Genomic DNA, 21412 nt, shown 5'->3' with positions numbered 1-21412 from the left:
GGGATTGTCATCTAAGTCAAAAGACCTATTTAGCAGATCATTTTAAATTTGTCTTTACCTTTATCACCTGTGCTCACTTATGCATGAGTAGAAAATGTAAATATTAGTATATTTTCATGAGACAGGACTCAGAGTTTGATCTCCTTGATATCAGACAATTTCTGGAAAAGTAAAATGCATAAACTCTGTACTAAAAAGCACTGTAACTCCCCTATGAAGGTGACTATCTCATTCTACCCCCCTTGAAACTAGACTTCTAACAAAACTAGCCTTGTAGATTATCATAAAGTGTCATGATTAGTTTAATCCAAACATCCATACTGCCACCAAAAGGGGTGCTCCTGATCTCCTCCCTGTTCCTGCTGTCTGCAATGTGCCAGATATGGTGTCCATGTGATTGTCTCATTTTCTTGTCAGGTTTTCAAAGAACAAGTCTTTCACCTGGATGATCATATGCTTTTGTCATTGCATCACATGTCAAGGATCATAAAAAAGGTCTAAAACACAGTGTTGGTAAGGTTGTCTTAGAGAGAATTTTGTTTGTGTGTAAGCTCCAAAGCATCTAAGTTATGCTCCTGATCTTGGGAAATACAAGTGTTTTCCACTTTGTCTCATTATTAGGCTGTCTGAAAATAGAAATCTTTCCAGTGAAAACCTAAAAGCAAAATAAAAAGTAATATTTCCTGAAACATTCTGATTTCAGAAAAAAAACAATCAGAAATGCACACACACTCCACATGGACACAGATAGACAACAATAATAGCAAAGCAAAAATTGTCATGAATCAATACTGAGAAATTTTTCATTTCAGCTGAGATCAGTGAAGACCTTTAGATTTTGTAATTCTTTTACTTCCTTCTACAGTGGAAAAGAGTAAAATTGAAAGCAGGCGCAAAGCAAAAATGTAAGAAAGACCACAAATCTAGATAATTTTCTGTTTGCTTTCATTGGAGTTGAAATCAAATTCTTAATCAAAAGATCAGAACTTTCATATTGCTTTGTATCCTTCAGATTGACATTATTTATTTAAAAGAGTAATTTTTTTCTTCTCATCTCTTCCTACATTTGCTCAAGCAAACCATGGCAGTCAAAAACTTGCTTTTCGATTACTCTTTTTTCCAGCCACCTCAGAGTATCTGTGTATGCCTCTGAAGCAGAGTAACCTGTCTGAAGATGTCAGAGGCCACACACCAAACATAAATTTTTATGGTTACATTTTGGATGAGTTTTAAAGAGGCATCAAGCCAAGAAAATTGACATTAATTTTTGATCTAATGGTCCCAAGAAGGACTGTGGGAGAGATGTGCAGTCACAAGAGCTTTTCTGATCAGTACAATTAACCTATGCCAGTAAACAACTATTTGTGCTCGATCCTTCAGAAAGAAGTAGCTAATTTCATCAAATCAGTGTTAAAATTCTTGTGGAGCAAAGCAACAACCAAACATTCCCACACCTTCCACGGAGCAATAAACTTTTGGTTTCCCCCAGGATAACAATCACAAGAACCCTTGCAGTCCCTGGAGCTTCTGGTGAAGCCCTTAATAATGCTACCGCAGGGCAACCTTTCAGCAGACTTTTAGTGAAAGTGAATGAGAGTGTTAGATCAAAATCCTACTGCAGTTTACAGCTATAGGACTTTTTGTGCTGACTTCAATGGCTTGTTGACAAGTCTCTGCTACCTGTAAATCTCTCCCAGTGGATGATAGAAGATTACACCCATATCCCTCAAAGCATCAGGATGACTTTTCTTACTTTTGTTTTGGTGATGTATCTCAAATTTCTCAGAAGAGGTCTTGAGATGGTAGGATGGCACTCAGTAGTTTCAGTTTAAACTTCTCTCAAAGAAAAGTTGTAATGATTTGCAGCTTGTTCTACTTGCCCAAGGAGCAAACTTTGTTTTACAGGTTTCAGGTAGCCGCTTGATGTATTGTTCAGACTATATGTATTTAATGGCAGCGTAATTTTATTTTGCCTTATTAGAGATGTAAGCAGCTCTGGAGAGAAATTTTAATTTAATCTTGGGTTCAAAGAGATTCTTGTTTAACAAGGAGTTGCAGTTTCCTTGTGAATGCAAAATCACATCTTAATTTCTTTTACAGCTTTTACAGAATAGCATTAGAAAAGGGAATTATATTATTTTACAGAATTAAAAGGGAAGCAAAGTTTTGAGAATCAGTCCTAGTATCTTTTCCTTTATCAGCTTGGTTGCCTTCAAATGTTAGTTTTCTTTGGGATTTCAAATTTATTTCTGTTTGTGGCAACACATGCCTGTTTCTCTAACAGTGTAAATCATTGGCTGATTCACCAAATTCTTTTCTAGTCTGTTTTTATAGGATTTTGGAAAATGGTAGACTGTCGTAGTTTTTTCCAATATTCATTTTAACTAACGTGTTCAGAAAATTCCCCAGCCATTTAGGAAACCCCACACACAATTTTAATGATACAGTGTGAGGTGGATTTCACTGAATACAGTGTAGAACCCCGTGATGTTGGCCCTAATTTTGATGAGCAAACCATGCATCATCTAAATATTCTGTGGATTTGATGCATAGCTAAATTGCATGTGAAGTACTACCTTGTAGGAGGATTAACATAAGGAACTAAGAATTCCTGTAATGCATCACAACAGATGTCATTTAGCCCACTCTTTTATCTATGTTATCAGCTATTTATTGATAGAATATAGCAATGAGAGGTATAAAATGATGCTTTTCCAACACCATAGTACTGAGGTTTTCTGCCCATTTTTGGCAATCTAGGGAAGAGGTTGCTTCCATTTCATCATGTTTGAAAGGTGACATAGATGGAATATAACAAGGAACTCTGTCAATCTGGTTTGGTTTTTTTGGAACAAACCTTTCCTCTGAATAACTTTTTAATGGATAATTAAACTTTTTGCTGAATCAAAATGTCATTATTTTCCTTTACAAAAATTAAGCCTTATACTGGGAAAACAAAGCTGGTTTTGAAAGTTTGAATGGAATTCAAGTTTACCTTTTCAAGCTGTTTTCATTTTGGAGCAGTTCAAAGCTAGACTACATATCTGTGGTATGACACTTCAGAGATATTGGAATCTGATACTCCTATTCCCTCCTGTAGATCCAAATCTTGTTGCTGTTTACATCTCCCATAATCCAACACATCATCACCTCTGAGCGAACCAAGTGTGACTCATGCAAGTGCTATGGGTATACCTACATAATGGGAGATATAGTCCAGTCAATGACCTCATCTCATTATTCTGAACTTCTGGTGTTGCAACAGGGTGGAAGCTGATCATTGTTGTAATCTGCTTGTGATATTTAAAAATGGAAAAATGTTATCAGTTCAAAAGGAAATACTTTAGTGCAACTGAAAAATTAGGAAAGTTACTTTTTCAAATCAATAGTCATAATTATTTTGATCCATTAAGACCCGGGTTTTTTTGAGTGTAAACTAATGTTCAACTATCAGAACTTCCCAAGAGAGAGGAATTACATTTTCCATATATTCAGTCTGCAAACATGATCAGACCGAAATGCATTTTAAAATTCAAAGCAAATTTAGCTGAATTTTAAACAAAATTTGTTTGACATACAAAGATCTTAAATTCTTTCTAATTGCAAATAAGTCTGGATAATTATAAAAAATTATTAACATAATAATTAGGAGCAGTTTATATTGAGACTAAATTACTCATTAAGCCTGAAGAATTGAGACATTGTAATGTAATTTAAATGCAAAGCCCCTAAATACACTGATAGAAAACACCATGCTTCATCATCAATGAGATAAAAACCAGCTCTGAAATGGCTTTTTTCTTGTCCTTCAGTTATGTAACTCTTTCTAATTAGAAGGTTCCCCACTCAATTAATGTATAGGAATATTCCATTCCACTCAGAAACCTAATGAAGTTATGTGGATTTCATACTCTTTGCTCACCTCAAAGATGTGCCTGGCTTTATCATTCTGTCAACAAAAAATCATTTCATGTTTAATTGAAACAGTATCTTTCTTCACTAGTGCACTTGCCATGAATAGAGCATGATGGAATGTGACTCCTTATGACTACCCTAAGCATTTTATGCCCCTTAATCTAATTTTTAATCATTGTTTATGTTTGTCCTGTCTATGTCCATTCAAGCTCGTGACTCCATCATGAGTACTGAATATGTATGTCTGTATCTACTTGATTATTTACCTTATGTGTCTTTGTGTGGAAGTACAGTAACAATTTTGATGTTATAATTTTAATGGCTCAGGAGCAGGTGGTCCCCAGGTGCTGCAAGAGAAGCTGGCAACAGAGAAGACTACCCTGGCTAAACAGGGAGCTTTGGCTGCAACTCAGGGAGAAAAGGAGAGTTTACAGCTTTTGGAAGAAGGGGCTAGCCACTCACAGTGATTACAAAGAGGCTGTGAGGCTATGCAGGGTGGAAATCAGGAGGTCTAAAGCCCAGCTGGAAATTAGTCTGGCCTCAGCAATCAAGGACAACAAGAAATGTTTCTATAAGTATGTGAACAGCAAAAGAAAGACCAGGGAGAACCTCCATCCCCTGCTAGACACAGGAGGAAACATGGTAACAAGTGATGAGGAGAAGGCTGAGGTCCTTAATGACTTCTTTGCCTCAGTCTTTAATAACAAGACTAGTTGTATTGAGGGAAGCCAGCCTCCTCAGCCAGAGGACAGAGACTGGGAGAACGACCCCCCTGCAATCCAGGAGGAGATAGTCAGTGACCTACTGCATCACATAGACATACACAAGTCTATGGGACCGGATGGGATACACCCGAGGGTGCTGAAGGAGCTGGCTGGGGTGCTCGCCAAGCCGCTTTCCATCATTTACCAGCAGTCCTGGCTGACCGGGGAGGTCCTGACAGATTGGAAATTGGCCAATGTGACGCCCATCTATAAGAAGGGTCGGAAGGATGATCCAGGAAATTACAGGCCCGTCAGCTTGATTTTGGTGCCCGCGAAGCTGATGGAGCATCTCATCCTGAGTACCATCATACAACACATGTGGGACAACCAGATGATCAGGCCCAGTCAGCATGGGTTTATGAAAGGCAGGTCCTGCTTGACAAACCTGATCTCCTTCTACGACAGGGTGACCTGCTTATTGGATGAGGGAAAGGCTGTGGATGTTGTTTACCTTGACTTTAGCAAGGCCTTTGACACCGTTTCCCACAGCATTCTCCTGGCAAAACTGGCTGCTTGCAACTTGGATGTGCACACGCTTTGCTGGGTAAAAAACTGGCTGGATGGCCGGGCCCAAAGAGTTGTGGTGAACGGAGTTAAATCCAGTTGGCGGCCGGTCACGAGTGGTGTCCCCCAGGGCTCGGTTTTGGAGCCACTCCTGTTTAACAGCTTTATTGATGATCTAGACGAGGGGATCGAGTGCACCCTCAGTAAGTTTGCAGATGACACCAAGTTGGGTGGGAGTGTTGATCTGCTCGAGGGTAGGGAGGCTCTGCAGAGAGATCTGGACAGGCTGGAGCAATGGGCTAAGGCCAACTGTAGGAGTTTCAATAAGGCCAAATGCCGGGTGCTGCACTTGGGCCACAACAACCCCCAGCAGCGCTACAGGCTTGGGGAGGAGTGGCTGGAGAGCTGCCAGTCAGAGAGGGACCTGGGGGTGTTGATTGACAGCCGGCTGAACATGAGCCAGCAGTGTGCCCAGGTGGCCAAGAAGGCCAATGGCATCCTGGTTTGTGTCAGAAATAGCGTGGCCAGCAGGGACAGGGAAGGGATCTTACCCCTGTACTCGGCACTGGTGAGTCTGCACCTCGATTCCTGTGTTCAGTTTTGGGCCCCTCACAACAAAAAGGACATTGAATTACTCGAGCGTGTCCAGAGAAGGGCAACGAAGCTGGTGCAGGGTCTGGAGCACATGTTGTACGAGGAGTGGCTGAGGGAACTGGGGTTGTTTAGTCTGGAGAAGAGGAGGCTGAGGGGAGACCTCATCGCCCTCTACAACTCCCTGAAAGGAGGTTGCAGAGAGCTGGGGATGAGTCTCTTTAACCAAGTAATAAGCGATAGAACAAGAGGTAATGGCCTCAAGTTGTGCCAGGGAAGGTTTAGACTGGATATTAAGAAGCATTTCTTTACAGAATGGGTAGTTAGGCGTTGGAATGGGCTGCCCAGGGAGGTGGTGGAGTCCCCATCCCTGGAGGTGTTTAAGAGTAGGGTCGACATAGCGCTTGGGGATATGGTGTAGTTGGGAACTGTTAATGTTGGGTTGATGGTTGGACTGGATGATCTTCAAGGTCTTTTCCAACTTAGACAATTCTGTGATTCTGTGATTCTGTGATTAATTTTAACAAGCTTTGATGTCTGCGAAGACCTACTGAGGTTCTGTCAGCCCAGCCTCAATGGCTCTCTCTGGAAAAGGCTGGAGAATCTGAAAAGTGGACAAACATATAAAGAAGACTGTAGAACTAGTTTGAAATCATAATAGCAGTGCTGTCCAATGAGTCTCAGGTCAAACCATACAGGTCAAATCTAGAAGGAAAATTTGATTTAGTTATTACTCTGTTTTTCTGATTCACACAGAAACAGGAAGCATTAAAACACCCTGAAGCAGACCTGTAACATTTAAGACAGCACTCAGACTTAAATAAAAATCTATTTTCTCAGCTGATGGCCACATCACATCTCCTTGTTTCTCTTTTCTGATGATCATTGAGAAAAAAGCTAAATGTCTTGAAATGCTCATTGTGTTACAAAGACGCCTTTACTGTACACCTCCTAATGCCTCAGTAGTCATGTTTTGGTTTTGGCTACTACCAGACAGTCCAAATAAATCAGTTGCACTCAACTAGAGAAGGACATTGTCTGGATTTAGCTTATAAGTTCTTCCAATCTTTCTCGAATTGAAAGGCTCCTAATTTCTTTTTTTATGATGCAAAGCATATGTATGCCTGTGCTTTGACCACATTGCATTGGATATTTGCTCTTGGAGGTACAAAGTTCTTTCAGGTAATGATTATTGAGTGTATTTGGACTAATCACATATACATGTTATAAATATTCCTCAGCTGCAGTTAGAACAACAAATATCAGCTCTATGTAGAATCCACCCAATATACATATTGCCTCTTGAGCTAGATGTAATTTACACTTGAACAAATGACAGGTAACATGAGAATATTTTAGATTTGTAAAACTACAAATGAAAGGGTAGAAATTTTGTGTTCTTGTGTGCTGTCATAAATCAAACATGTAATGATCTGCATCAATGTAATTTCTTTTTTGTTCAAATCACTGTACGACTCATGAATAATGCAGCAGAGGTGAATGCATATAAAAGACATCATTGTTTTAACATATATCGTTATGTATATAATGCTGATTAAAAAAAGAGTAATAGTCATTTCCCCTACAACTATCCAGGCATTTCCACTAAAACTATACAATGATTTGCAGTATGGTTGTAAAAACCCAATAGTCTGTGATGTGCATATTTTCCCCAAAGTATACTTTAACCTTGGGGAGCAGTGGAGCAAGAAATATTTCTTTTATCTTTCTCTAAAAGTTTTATGTCAAATGTCTGCTCCATCAGCACTCATGCAGTTGGAAAGATGTGCCTGAGAAATGGTGTGGTCTGAAGTGGGAGCCAGGTTCTGTTCTCAGCTCTATGGCAACTTGATGTGTGGGGTTTGAGCCAATCATCTACTGATTTCTGTACCTCCATTTCCACAGTGGTGTACACTTTTCACACTTTGAAAATGGCTTTCAATCTTTATAGTGCTTTTATAAAGCACTATTAACTGAATTGGCTGTTGTTACTCTCCTGATTACTTTGTATCTGAGCTCTAAACTACATCCTATGCCTAATTTTACAGCTGCTTAGAGGTGTAATGATTCATGTTTCTACAGACAGGGGAGGAAGATATTGAAGAACTTACCACATGAGAAGGCTGTGGCAGTAGAGGGACTCCTGTGTACAAGTTGGTCACAAAACACTGCACCATCCTTTAGATATTCCTGATAGTTTTTCAGTATACTAATATATTTGATCAAGTATCTGTAATGTCTTGGACCATATTTTTTTTATTTCCTGGCAAGCAGGGTACAACCTTTTATTCATCTTGTGAATCCCATTAACATCATCCAAGCTTTTATAAATTCAAGATCAAACTACTGGAAAATGCTCTATATGGGGCTAATTGAAAACCAGGAAAATAATCGAAGTAAAGTATACTTACACCTAAAGTTATTAATAGAGACTTGAAGCTGTGCAATGAAATTCATTTAAGGTTTATTCAAGCATGACTAAATGGAAAGAAACAAAATAATTTCATTTATATGCATATATAGCTCATTTCTGAAATTAACAGGAATCCATCACTCTAATACCATATTATATAACAGATGTCATAAATGTTGATCTATTTTCTTCCTTAGTTAGCCAAATATATGTTTTACTCCATACTCCTCAGTTTTGTAGTAATGGTGACTTTTTTAGGGATGAAGGTAGGAGATGGGGAGGGGAGATTATAATACTTCTTGATTTTTCCAAATTTATGAAAAACAGTGAAACTGAAAGGAAACTCCCTCATACTGTTTTAATGCTCACAGTTTCATTCTGTGGATTTACCTGTATGAAAAATTAGCTGAAGATAATATAAACTAATTTTGATTTCTGAAAAATGTCCATACTCTAAGACTCAAGTTCAGTGATGATGTCTAAGATCTCCAAAGTATAGCGTGATAGTAAAATGAAAGAAGTGCTCAAAAAGTTGGAAAATATTTTTTTTTCCTTCTGGAGTAAAGGATATCAAGAAAGCTATTTTCAAAAGAGTAATAGTTGTATTACTGTTACTGGAGAAAGTGTCCTTCTGCCAGCCACACCATTATCTCAGCAGGGCTTTGCGCTAGAAAAATGTCATTAGCTACAACACCAGGCTCCACAAGACTTAGACATGTCATGTTTTAAAGAACAAGAACACAATACTTGTGATATTCACACTGCACAGAGGAAATGGCAGCATCTGACCTTGATGATATTTTAAACATTGGAAATGCCAGGGGTCACGGTGAGCTGTAATTCTTCTCAGAATAAGTAGTGTCCCTTTGGTGTTGAATTTTCACCGAAAGAGACAAAAAGCACATACAGAACCTTAAAAAGAAGTGTGATGAACAAAATAAGCCAAAAATGTTGAGAGTGTGAAATTAAAAACACCTGAGGAAAATGACTAGTGCAGTAATAATGTAACAGTGAACTTAGCTTGACTGTTCACTGTTTATCAGGGCTGTGACACTAATGTGACATCTGCTTGGCTGGTCTCTTGTTGACGGTTGTTGCTTAAAGCATCTTAGTTTTACTCAGCTGAATTTGGTATTGGTCTCAACTGCAAAGGCTTTTCTTATTCTTTCCTAATAACCCAAGGGAGGAACTTCCCCAGTTTTTGAATCTACAGTGTTGTAAATATATTTGAATGATCAAAAGAGACCAAGTTGTCTCACTTTAGTGAATTAGCCCTTTCCAGAAAACCACAGTGGCTGCAAGCCTAGCTCATTTCAAATGTAGGCTCAGGTGTGTTTACATACTTCCACAGACATTTAAAATTATCCTTATTTTCTCTTGCACAAAACGTGTTGCGATCATTGTACCTTGATTTTAAATAAGGCTTATGGGACAGTGAACTATGGAATGAAAATACTTTCTTTTTCTTAATGAAAATCTGAAAGTGTAACTTTTCACTTTCTATTCATGTTAAACATAAAAATTGAGAAAATTTGATCAGTTGTTATGGCTATGTTTTTTAACCACTTATTTGACTTACTAATAATCCATTTTAAATTCCATGGTCTGGTGCCACATTTAATAATTTGTTTCTTATGAAAGTCTAATTTACAACTAAATCCAATTAAAAAAATAAGTCATTGTAGTCATTCAGAACACCACTAAAGAAGGAAGTACAGAGAAATATAATAGAAATTATATGGACAATAAAAAAATGTCCTTCTCCGCTAAAAATAAATGCTTAATCTTACTTTTACAAAACCAAAATAATTAATCAATCTGATGCATTTCAAAACCAGATGGGCTTCAGGACACTAATATAGTCAAATCTTACTGAAATGTGGCTTGACTGAAATTTGGATAATTACAGACTGTGTCAACAGTTTTCCACTTGTTTTGGGGACCTGGCCTCAGCTGAATGACTGCAAGGTAAAGAACAAACAAACTAAGTTTTCTATAAGGAACGTGTTTGTTAAAAATTGGTAAAATAAACAGGAAGTATCAGAAGGTTTGAAAGCAGAGGAGTAACACAGACAACACTAGCATGCTGGAGGGAAAAATTATTGAATTTTCCCTAGGAAACAAATTAATGAGATTAACATACTGTTTTGAACATTTTCAATGCTGTGTTGAATTCCTACCTAAATTAAGGATCAACTTAAAGATCTCAGTCGTTAAGCTCTCAAATCCTCCATTCAGGGGCATGTGCTTGGGAGGACTTGTAGGAACAAGATTTAAATTGATGTAAGTCTACATGGAAGGTGGTTTTGCTAAACTGACTGTCTTGTCCATCAGACCAGTACTGACCAGCAGGAACTACAAGACAGTGCCCCACTGGTAAAAACTGTAAGCAAAGACCCCAGCTGCAGGTCATTAACAGACAATCCTGCTTCTCAAGCATCTGGGTAACCCTAATTATTATATGATTCAGCACAAAATTTGTTTTCCATTATCCAAGCACTTTACATATCCTTTGCAAGGTTATGCATTTTCATATCCAGATCCTTTAACTGCTATATTCACAATTACCATCTTTGTTTGCTAAAGACTAGAGCCTGCTGCTTTCAGCTCTGTCAGCTCTGGATTTGATTTGGTTTCCAGCAATTACCAGGAAGGTGGTTGCTATAGCTGCAATAATGAAAGGAGCAACCATGTTTCCTTGAAGACAATGTAAGCAAGCATAAATAAACAAATGCTTAAATATATTCTAAGTGGTGTTAATAACATAAATTACTGCAAGAGGGAAAATAAAATTTTAGCCCTTTTCAGTGGCTTGATATATATTAACTTTGCAACTTCCTACTCAATGCTTAGCTTGAGCTGATACAACTGTTTTGACAAATATATAAAATACTATTAGTTTTATAGGATTTTCTTCTTCATCATGATGCCGGTCACATTTTTGTTGCATTTGTTTATGTTACCACATTTTCTCAGTGACAGTCTGTCTCCATAATTTTGCCGATTCCTGTTACAGCAATAACAGGTGCATGGATGAAGATACATGACCAAAGTCAGGAACGTAAGAAAGTTTTAAATTAAAAAAAAACCTGTTAAGTTGCACTGAACTGTGTCAACTCTCGTTCACTGAGTTTAGTTTTAAGTGTGATTCTTTTCTGACAAGTGACTGTAAAAACTGTACAGATTGTCATGGTTGTGTTTCAGTGGCTCCATATCAATTTTGTTCAGGATGTTGTTGGATTTTTCTTAAAACACTAGACCTACCAATGAACCAGAGATTTGAAGGTCATGCTGTGTTCAGTCTCATGCAACACCAACAACAATAGCATTTCTGTGAAATGAAATCTCTCACTCACCTTCACAGCAAACCACTTCAAACCACTAGGGCAGACTGTGCTGTCAGATTTTCATGAAGTGGGAGTAAATCCATTCTACTGCCAAGCTAAAATGAAATCTCCCAAAAGAAACTTATGTTACACCTATGAAATAGAAATTAGCATTATGTATTGTATTAAGGTGGCAAAGTTCTGAGGGGCTGATCCTGCTAACTCATCATGGGACAAGCTTCCATCACTGTAACAGAATATGGGAATTATCCTACAGAGTGATTATTGTATCAATACTATCTTTATATATATTACTACATATCTTAAGGTGTTACTTACCTGAATTATTCAGTATCCTTTCAATAGATCTTAATCTTTCCAGAAAATGATGAGCAGTTTCTGCTAATGGCTGCGTAAAGCTGACTAATTGTCTTGCTACTTGATTAAGACAAAGATATGTTTCTTTTTAGAGATACTGAGCACTGGAAGCATTGGGCCAAGATGAGTTGATGAATAAAATGAATGGAGCATATTTTAAAGCAAAATTCCTCTTTGCTAGCTATTAAATATGTTTAGTGTTTTAAGAGAAAAAGTAAATACCACATGGTAAAATGACATTAGTTGGAAACACTGTAATTTCTTTTCTTATCTGAATTCTGACTTAGCACTCTCCAAACTATTTTCCTTTTCTTCTCTCTTTTATTTTGCAGTTAACTTTGACCACTTTCAAATATTGCGGGCTATTGGGAAAGGGAGTTTTGGAAAGGTAAGAATCAATTTATTTTTAGCAGTTAAAAATCTACTAGAGAATTCCTTTGTGTATTTCTGGTGTCACCTGACTAGGGTAAAGGAACATAGGTTTTATAGCCTTTTACTTCTTAAAGATATCTGATCACCACTATGAAATTACTCTGACTATTCATTACATTATTTATATTATAATACATTCACTAAAATTAATTGAGTAAAAATGATTATAGTAATTAAGTCTCCTCAGTGGGAATTAGCAGAATTTAAAAATCAGTCCCCAAAACAAAAACAAAGAAAGAAGTGGGAGCAGACTACTTTTTTAGACAGTCCACTCTAGTTATTTTTTTCTTAAATCTCTGGACTTATTTGTGTCTTTAAAATAATTGCGGTATTATAAAGGCATTTTACATAGATTCAATACACTTGGGACCGTATAAACTGGCATACACTGTAATTATGATCATTGAGTAAATGTTTGTTCAATTCAACAGGCTTTTGATGAAACAGAGAAGATTAATGGTTTGTTTATGCAAGAGTAGACAACCTTTCTTTCCTATAATAAAGACTATAACAAGGTTTTAAATTTTAATATGGGCAAATACAAGGCCATGCAGCTAGAGAAAATCATATTATAAAACTATTAGAAACCGTTACTCGCAGGAACACATTTGAAGGTGAAATATAACTTCAGTAACTGATCAGGCAATAGTTTTCTAGATCTTGATTTCAATGATTCTTGAGTATATGCCAGCTGAGTGCCAGTGAGTTACTTCTGTAGTTATGCATTAAGAACATACACAGGATTTTGCTGGCTCTTGGCCTTCCATGCAGAAAAATGACTTTCATTTTACAGAGGCCGAAAATACTTCTTGCAGAATGGCATGGTCCTTCATGGCATGGTCCTCATTTGGTTCAGTAGTTTCCAAGAGAAACCCTCTTTGAAGCCAATAGAAGAATATGTTACTATTACAAAATGATATTCAAGTTCAAAAATCAGGGCAGCTGGAGATCTGTGATAGTTTATTATCACAATACAATGATGGAAAATAACTTCAAACTAAACACAGGTCCAGGAGTGCAAGTTAGGTACAGGATAAGCAGTTAAAGCTATATCCAAATCATGCTGATTATCACAAAGATCACCTGCACCCCTCTTTTTTCAAAGCTTCCCTATTCGCACCTCTACCGTCTCTGCCCTTTCAAAGGCTCCCTCACCCTTCCACGTCATGCAGGAAAATAAAACAATCTTAAGTGCTTTTTGAAGGCTTGTTGGTGGATGTTTGATCCACTCTTCTCCGTTGCATTCAGGAAACTGGTGAATGTTTCTATGATATTTCTAGAATCATCTAATCTTCTTATAGGTTCATATGGCTGCAGTGTTCTTGTGAACCTGCCTTGGGGATATGTATGGGTGAGAATAAGGTTTCACAACCCTGAGAGAACATGTTTAATGCAAGAAAAGACTCATGCATAAGTCCCCTCTAAACTTAAATCCTTATTTTGCAGCTGTCAAATGCAACAGAAGAAACCTTGGTTTAACAGGTTTATTTTTCCTGAATGAATGCAAGCTTCTGACAAATCACCTTATTTTTCCTACAAGAGACAGGGAAAGAAAAAAACCCATTTTAAAATGACCTATTATACCAGAGCCAAAAGCACAACATGGTAAATCAGTCACTGTTTCAAGTGTCTTTCTCTGTGAGTCAGTCTTGCCTTTATAGTTAATTTAGAAGCCTCATTGCTGGCAACTTTTCCTATTACTGTCCTGGAAGTACCTGGCAGCAGAAAATGTCAACGAATGATGCAAGACCTCTAATCTCCGTTGACTTGCTCTTTACTGTTTGGGGTCTCTTGTGGTCTAGCATCCTGCAACATGTAACACCGTGTTCAGTATCATGCCTTCCTTAAACTGCCTTCTTCCTTTATGGCTGCTCTGTGGCCTTTTCTGTTTTCTGAGAGCAGTAGGTTGTTTTAAGACATGCTCTACTTTTTTATTTTATTGCTGTTGGTACAATTGCTCTCCCCCTCTCTCTCAATATTTCTTAAATTACTCTGGTTGCTACAGCAACCTTACCTCCTGCAGCAATATCCTGCAGAGGCCTATCTGATGTGGCAGAGACTCCATGCAGCTCCATTTGCTCCTGTGCACACAGCTCAAGGTGATCCTCAGCACCTCACCTCCTCCACTGGGGCTGGCTGCTTCAGCAGCTTTGCTCTGTCCCTCCCAGCTGGCTTCAGAAAGCAGCTCCCTGCATTTTCCTTTGGCATTTTCAGTTCACAGTAGCAATATTTGCTGTTGCAGGTATTCCTAGGCCATTTGGTATCAAATGCTTTGTATGTCAAGAACTTTTTTTTTCTGAGAAGTGGCCACCTGTTTTAAGATGCTGCCTCAGTACATGCTGTTTCTTAGGGACGTGTTAAGAGGAGGTGCAGGCTTGTACGCACTGTACCGTCTTCCCCAGAAAAAGTGAAGATACCTCACAGCAGTTGGGAGAAGGGCAGGAAATGGGTGTGGAGAGAAGAGAAACAAGGAGCATGCTCTTGTTTCTGGCAACAACCAGGCTTGCTTCAAAGGTGTCCTTTGAGAGCTCAGGTTGCACCCTGGTAAGGGGCAGATGAAGAAGGTGAGCTCTGAGCCTGTGTAGGACCATCGCAGCCACAGCTTCTGTATAAGTTAGTGGTTCTTTTGTTCAAGCCAAGTGACATGCAAGCTATGGCAGAATGGTGTGGAACCACTCTATGAATACTTGACCCCACTCCTGGGCACATGTATACATACCTGGTGTACATATCTGTACATACAGATACTGGTACAGACCTGCTACGAGGGTGACAGTGGTACCCAAGCAAGGTATGTGGCACTCCTCTAAAAGTAGCCTTGCTGGCTTCAGTGACCTTGCTTTGCTAGGTAGATGAAGGTAGCTCTTTACTTAAGCTTTGGTGTCTTCATATGTAACATATTTCTTTTTCCAGAAGAACTTTAGGCTAGTTATGCTTGGCATGTTTCAGCTATTGCTATTTCCAAATACATTTGAAGTGGACCAAGTCAGAAATTTCGTCCAAACAGGTTTTATTCATATAGTAAATATTTACCTTCTAAGTCAATTCAGAAGTAGACAATTTAAAATATTCAAACAAAAAATGCTGAACGCTGGTCTAAGTAGCTATTTCTTTATGCCATGTGATACCTTAAAAATGCTCTCTCATGTTTAATCTGGGTAAATTTTTCCATTTTGATGTATGTAGAGCTATCATTCTCATCAAACAAAATATTGCAAAAAATTATATATTTGAAGATCATCCAGTAAGTACAAAACTGACTAGGAGTGAAATACAAGAATTGTCATTGTTCTTTACTGCAACAGTAACCATATAACTACAGGCTCAATGCTGCAAAATAATTTGTATTCAGGTGCAACAATTAGTTTCAAGGATATTATAGTACCAATTTTCTTCAAGTTCTCTGTTCATGGGAACAGGTATATTGAGCAATCTAAGCTCCTTAAATTCAAATTATGATTTCAATGTACAAACTCTTTCCCCTATTTGTCTAAGATGCTGAGACACAGGACTTAATTCTGATTAATTTGGTTGTATAAAACAGTGACTTCCTCTGTTGAAGTAATTGAAGTTACACTGGTATAAAACAGATGGGAGTCCAGAATCACGTCTGCACTGATTGAGGGTACTTTACTAAATAATATGTAAAGTATTTCAGAAAAAATATGTTGCTATCCTAAAAGCAACATAATACACAACTGCAGAATATTAATATTGTTTGACAGTATAACCACCTATTTTTTTTAGCTTGAGTTAATATGAAAGGATACTAAGCAGATGCTTGGTCCCTGCTTCAGCTGTCATGGTTTGCTCAGGGGAATTTAGGAATGAATCTCTCTATTTCAAGGAAATTCCCTGGCAGTGTAAAGCCAAACTTATGGCATCTATTCTCCAGCGTCTTTGCGTAAATCTTTACAGCTCTGCTTGTAGGCTGAGACTATGAGCATTAGTTTTTCAGAGTATGTGGGTAAGAGCAGACAAGGTAGCAGTATTTCAGGCACATGCTTTATAGCAGATCTGTCGGTTCCCACACTGACTGTGTGTCAAGCTGACTTCTGTCTTGTAGTCCCCTACATCTAGGTGAGTGTCTTCTGCCCATGCAGTGCCACAGCCCCTCTTCTGGGCTGTGATTACTCATGGCATCTATAGCTTCCTCATCTGATCTACTGACCTAAGATGCATAATATTATGATACAGGAGTATGGATGAAGTGTGTACTCCAGCTGCCAAGTCTCCACCTAACAGTGACCTTGCACAGAGGAGCTTTCTCTGACTGCAGTTTTGTATCTCTCCTTTTTTTGTGACCTGTCATGAAACCTTATCATGTGGTAGTTTGAGAAGTCTAAGTGTTCATGTACCAAACTCAGACCAAAATGACTTTATTGAGACCAAGTGCACCTGCTCCCTGCTATTCTTTCCAGACCAATCACATGGGAGCTAGAAGTCTTTTGAAGTTAGTGGGAAACAGGAGAAGTCAAATTTTTCAGCCATCCCCATCTTTTGCTCTGGGAAGAGCTTCTCTGAAGCTATGTATGGCTGCTCAGCCAACACAGCATTATGCAGCTTTCTGCAGCAAACCAGTAACAAATTCTGCCCCAGTTTTACTCAGCGTAACTCTCCTGCTTCACTTAGCTCTGAAATAGCCCATAGCAGCCCTAGTGGCTGTGTGACCTCTTAATCTGCAGACCAAACTCCATCTATAGGTGCTCTATTTTTTGCATGTGAAATCAGAGCAAATTGAAGAAGGTAGTTTAGAAGTGGACCACAGCATATGTTGCTCCTGAAAAATAAAGTTTAGCCCTGCAGTCATAATCTATTGGTTTTCTTCCTTTGGATTTGAGGGAAAGTGGCTCCAAGTCACGCTCCGGTCAAATTTCTTTTAACCTGATAGTTTTGAAGGCAACTCATTGTTACCTTCTCCTAGATATAAAAAAGATACAACCCTGTGCTAACAGCTAAAACATGTAGAAAAAACATTTTTAGAAGAGGAATGTTTTCACAAGAGACTTTAAAAAATAAGCACCATATAACTCCAAAGAAAATTAATGGGGATTCATATTGCCTGCCTTTAAACATGTACAACACAGATGCTTACATCCAAGCTAGTTATCTACAGTCTCTTTAGGGGGAGAAGCCATCCCTCTAGAGATGGTTCCTGGACCTATTTAGACCCATACCTTAGGTGGAGATAGATGTGCCTGTCACTCCCTGCTGACTATGGAGCCAGATAGCTGTTGAGTTCGTGACACTTATATTTGGTTTGAAGCATCGCCTGTAGAGACTGCTGAAGGAGTGATACCAGTTTGAGCAGGGCATTGTCTGGGCTTTGGTAAATGATATTCACAGAAAAATTGAAAGATGATGTTTTAGTAATGTGAGCGTGACAGGCTTCCATACTGATATGTGTAAATAAGGCACAGACTTCCGCAATAATGAGTCATCACAGAAGTTGTTTGTTGAGGTGCCAGAGCACCTGTTTGTCCCTATTTTAAAAATGATTCCTTTGGAAAGAATTTAAACCATAAATAAAAAAAAAACTAGCTTAAACATTTCCCATTAAGACTGCACATTTGAAGAGAGCTCGAGGGATTTTCCTTTCTTTCCTGCAGTAGTGGAAGAGTTTCAACCCATTGACGTCCTGTTCAGACGAAGAGGTAACAGCCAGCAGGTAGAAATGCCAGTGAAGATCTCCACTATGATTGAGTGCTGTCATAGCAATGTCAGATGTTTTTCACAATAACATCAATGTTGGTGCAGCTTGTGTTTCCTGATTTTTAGTAAGAAGTAGCTTTAGTATATTCATTCAAATCCTATTGATTTTGAAACCATATTAAAAGATGTGTGTAGGTATACATTACTAGAAAATGTTTACTATCATTCTGCTTTAAAGCTGTGCACAAGGCAAGCTTCTACTAACAACAGAAGGTCTGTTTCAACTGTGCTGAATACCGTTGTCTTTACTGGCAGGTAAGAGAAGTGAGTGCCTTCTGGAGTCACAGCAGTGTTTCAAAACCTGTTTACATTACACATTTAGGTGCTCTATGTGACCCTAGTTTGCTGCGTTGGTCAAACCTGTAACTCTCTGACGAGTAAAACCCCATTCTCTCAGCAGTCTCACTAGTTAATGGCTCAGTAGGGAGGCTTTTTATGTAACGGAACAAGAGATGGCTGCAAACACCTCAGTCTTGGCCAAGTTTCACATGAAAATCATGCTGTAAATTCATGTAAGTGAATGAACTTCTGGACTTAGGTTCTGAGCCAAAATCCATAAACGCTGTACTTTATAATGTGATTCACTAAATTGGAGTGTCTACATAGTCTCAGAGAGGATGTCAGGAACTGCCCCTGCAAATTCTGCTTACACTTTTGAAGAACCTGTGGAAGCTTGAACAATTAATTTCCAGTCTTCCAGTTCAATCCCACCTGCTACCTCTTCTTCCCCCAAAAGGCCAAACCCAATTCCCCATTGTTCCACAGCCTGGGTTCTTTCCATATAAGTGTGAACCTTTAGTTATCTTAAGGACATCACCAACATTTAGAATTTCCATAACAGCCCAAGGAGGAAAATGAAACAAAGTTTCAGTACTCACCATTGTGCAACATTGATGGGCTGAAGACAAAACATTACCATCTATGTTTTACTTAATTAGCAGAATATCTCCTGATATTAGGAAAGGTAATTAGAAACTCTGCTTAATCACACCTTATCATTATAGGTTAAAAGTAGTCTATTAACCCCTTTCTTTGGAGTATATTTGAGCTGAAGGACACACTTAATGGCAATAAAGTTGCAGAAAAATAAATGCAGTTTTGTTTAATTGGCCCAGTTCTTCTTCAAGGGACTGGAAAAAGGTAGAGGAAGTAAAATATGCTGATAGTATGCTCCTAGAGACTTTCTTCTGCTTTTAAGAAATAAGTAACCACACAGTAGGTCTCTCTAGGGTCCTCACCCTGGTGCTTGTGATTTATGACCAGGTCCAGAATCCACATGACACCTTGTTAAAGTCAGAGGTTTCAGCTGTGGGAAGTTGTCTTAGTATCTCCAGACCATTTCTGAATTTTGAGCATGCAAGTTCCTTAAAATACAACTCAAAACTAAAGGATTTATTTTGGGTCAGTACCATGATGTAATCTGATCTTTGAGCACTAATTTCATGTGTGTATACTATTGTGTGTATACTATAATTTTGTGTGTGTATAATATGTGAGTGTATGTGTGTGCATGTGTGTATGTATGTAAATATACATATAAAAGACTAGTGCCCACACTAAGTGAATCTAGAATACCCTTGAAAAACTACAGAGTTGTGATATCTGAACCAGGCGCTGCCAGTACATAGTCTGTATATGTCCTGATGATGAAAAATTCCGATTGGAGCCTATGGATGTATCAGTAATATAAATGTTGCACCAAAATAATAGTTTCAGCTAATATACTCTTGGCAGTGAAAACACACTAGGAGTGTCACTTTAAAAAGTCCTGATTAATTAACAGGAAAAACCCTTCAGAGCAAAAGTCTGTTGAGGATATAATTTTGCTCTGTGTTGATAAACAGGGGCTGTTATGAAGATGAGATTTACACCAGTTTTTGGAATGAGACACAGAACAATCTTATATTTCTATGTTGCCAGAAATCATATTTAAAATGGTGGCTCTTGGATGTGGTGCTGGTGATACTCTCCAGCTTCATTCAAAAGGTAAACTACCATGATGAAAAACAGTCCAGGCCTTACATGCAGGATTTTCTTCCTGCATTTACAAAATTATTTGACTTTTGTCAAAAAAAAGAAAACAAAGTTAAAGAAAAGAAATTTACTGCCAGAGACGGAATCATTGTAATGGTCTCTTGTGACTTCAGAAATAATATGATGAATCTCTCTATGAGAATTAATTTTCTTTTCAATGATAATTAAGGGAGCATAATTCTGATATTTAGATGAAATACTGAGCCTTGTGAATGTAGGCTATGTTTATGTTGCAGTAATCAAGATGTATGTATTGACTTGTGGGAATGAGGACAATGACTGTGCATTTTCTTACACAGGAGGCAGTAATTTCTGTGATTAATGAAATAGCCTGTGATCCAAGCAATTAAAGTGTATTTCTCCCAGCTTTACTGTGTAACTTCTGAAAGTTATACCACTTTTCTGGGTGCCCATTTCTTCTTATTCAGGGGTGGCATGTTCTTTTGTTAATTTGTTAATTACAAACTATTACAAGGAACCCTGCATAGCTGTGATGTGGACTCTCTGAAGCTGTTCCTAGGATATAGTATCCAGATCTGGATTATTGAAATATCATAAAAGGCTCTTTTTTTTTTAAAGTCACAGCTGAGTTTCCTTTCTGTAGGTGTCAAACTTTCTCTTTTACTTTGCTGTCAATTAGGTGTGCATTGTACAGAAGAGAGACACCAAGAAAATGTATGCAATGAAATATATGAATAAACAGAAGTGTATTGAGAGAGATGAAGTTCGAAATGTTTTTCGGGAGCTACAGATAATGCAAGGCCTGGAGCATCCCTTCCTAGTCAATCTATGGTAAGCAAACCTCTAAAATTCTATTAAGGATCTCTTGTTTTCTTCTTTTTGCTGAATCAGTTCAGGCTGTGAAAGGGTGGAAAGCTGAAGAGTACGAAAAAGTTTTGGTGACCTCTTTTTTAAAGGTATTTAGGTTTTGCAGATGGTTTTATTTTTCATGAATATTTTAAAGATGTCCTTTCGCATTGGAGTATTTAAACATCACATTCACCTTATCATTTCTGGTTTGGTTTCTCTCCAGATAGTTACAGCAGTGTATGGAAATGTGGTGTTCTGTCCAGCTTCATAGTTTATTTTTGACAATACCTGGACTAAACATCTGTTATAAGGCTGTGGAATATCAAGCCCAACCATTCAAATAAAACTTCTTTTAATTGATTCTCAAAAATCAATTACTCTTAAAAAATGGCTGACATGGAACAACAGAAAAGCATCTTTTTGTCACCTGGAATTTCTCTTATCTTCCCTGTGCTAGCCACTGAATGCCTCAGTCACATATGAATGTGAGAAAATGTTGGTGAAGTAAAGAGTAACTTCAATTACACCCTCAA

The 21412-nt window shown here is 38.1% G+C and overlaps 1 protein-coding gene across 1 annotated transcript in view; it reads left to right on the top strand.

Annotated features, from left to right (window-relative positions):
* Positions 1-21412, top strand: part of STK32B (serine/threonine kinase 32B) — a 182871-nt gene that overhangs the window by 19495 nt on the left and 141964 nt on the right. The window contains exons 2-3 of the mRNA XM_074821356.1: positions 12224-12279; positions 20710-20861. Of these exons, the coding sequence (XP_074677457.1) occupies positions 12224-12279; positions 20710-20861 (208 nt within the window). The remainder of the gene's footprint in view (positions 1-12223; positions 12280-20709; positions 20862-21412) is intronic.

This window comes from Strix aluco, chromosome 4 (genome assembly GCF_031877795.1).
Source record: "Strix aluco isolate bStrAlu1 chromosome 4, bStrAlu1.hap1, whole genome shotgun sequence".
NCBI lineage: Eukaryota > Metazoa > Chordata > Aves > Strigiformes > Strigidae > Strix > Strix aluco.
The sequence above is the reverse complement of the archived record's forward strand: the minus strand, read 5'-3'. Positions and strand labels throughout refer to the sequence as shown.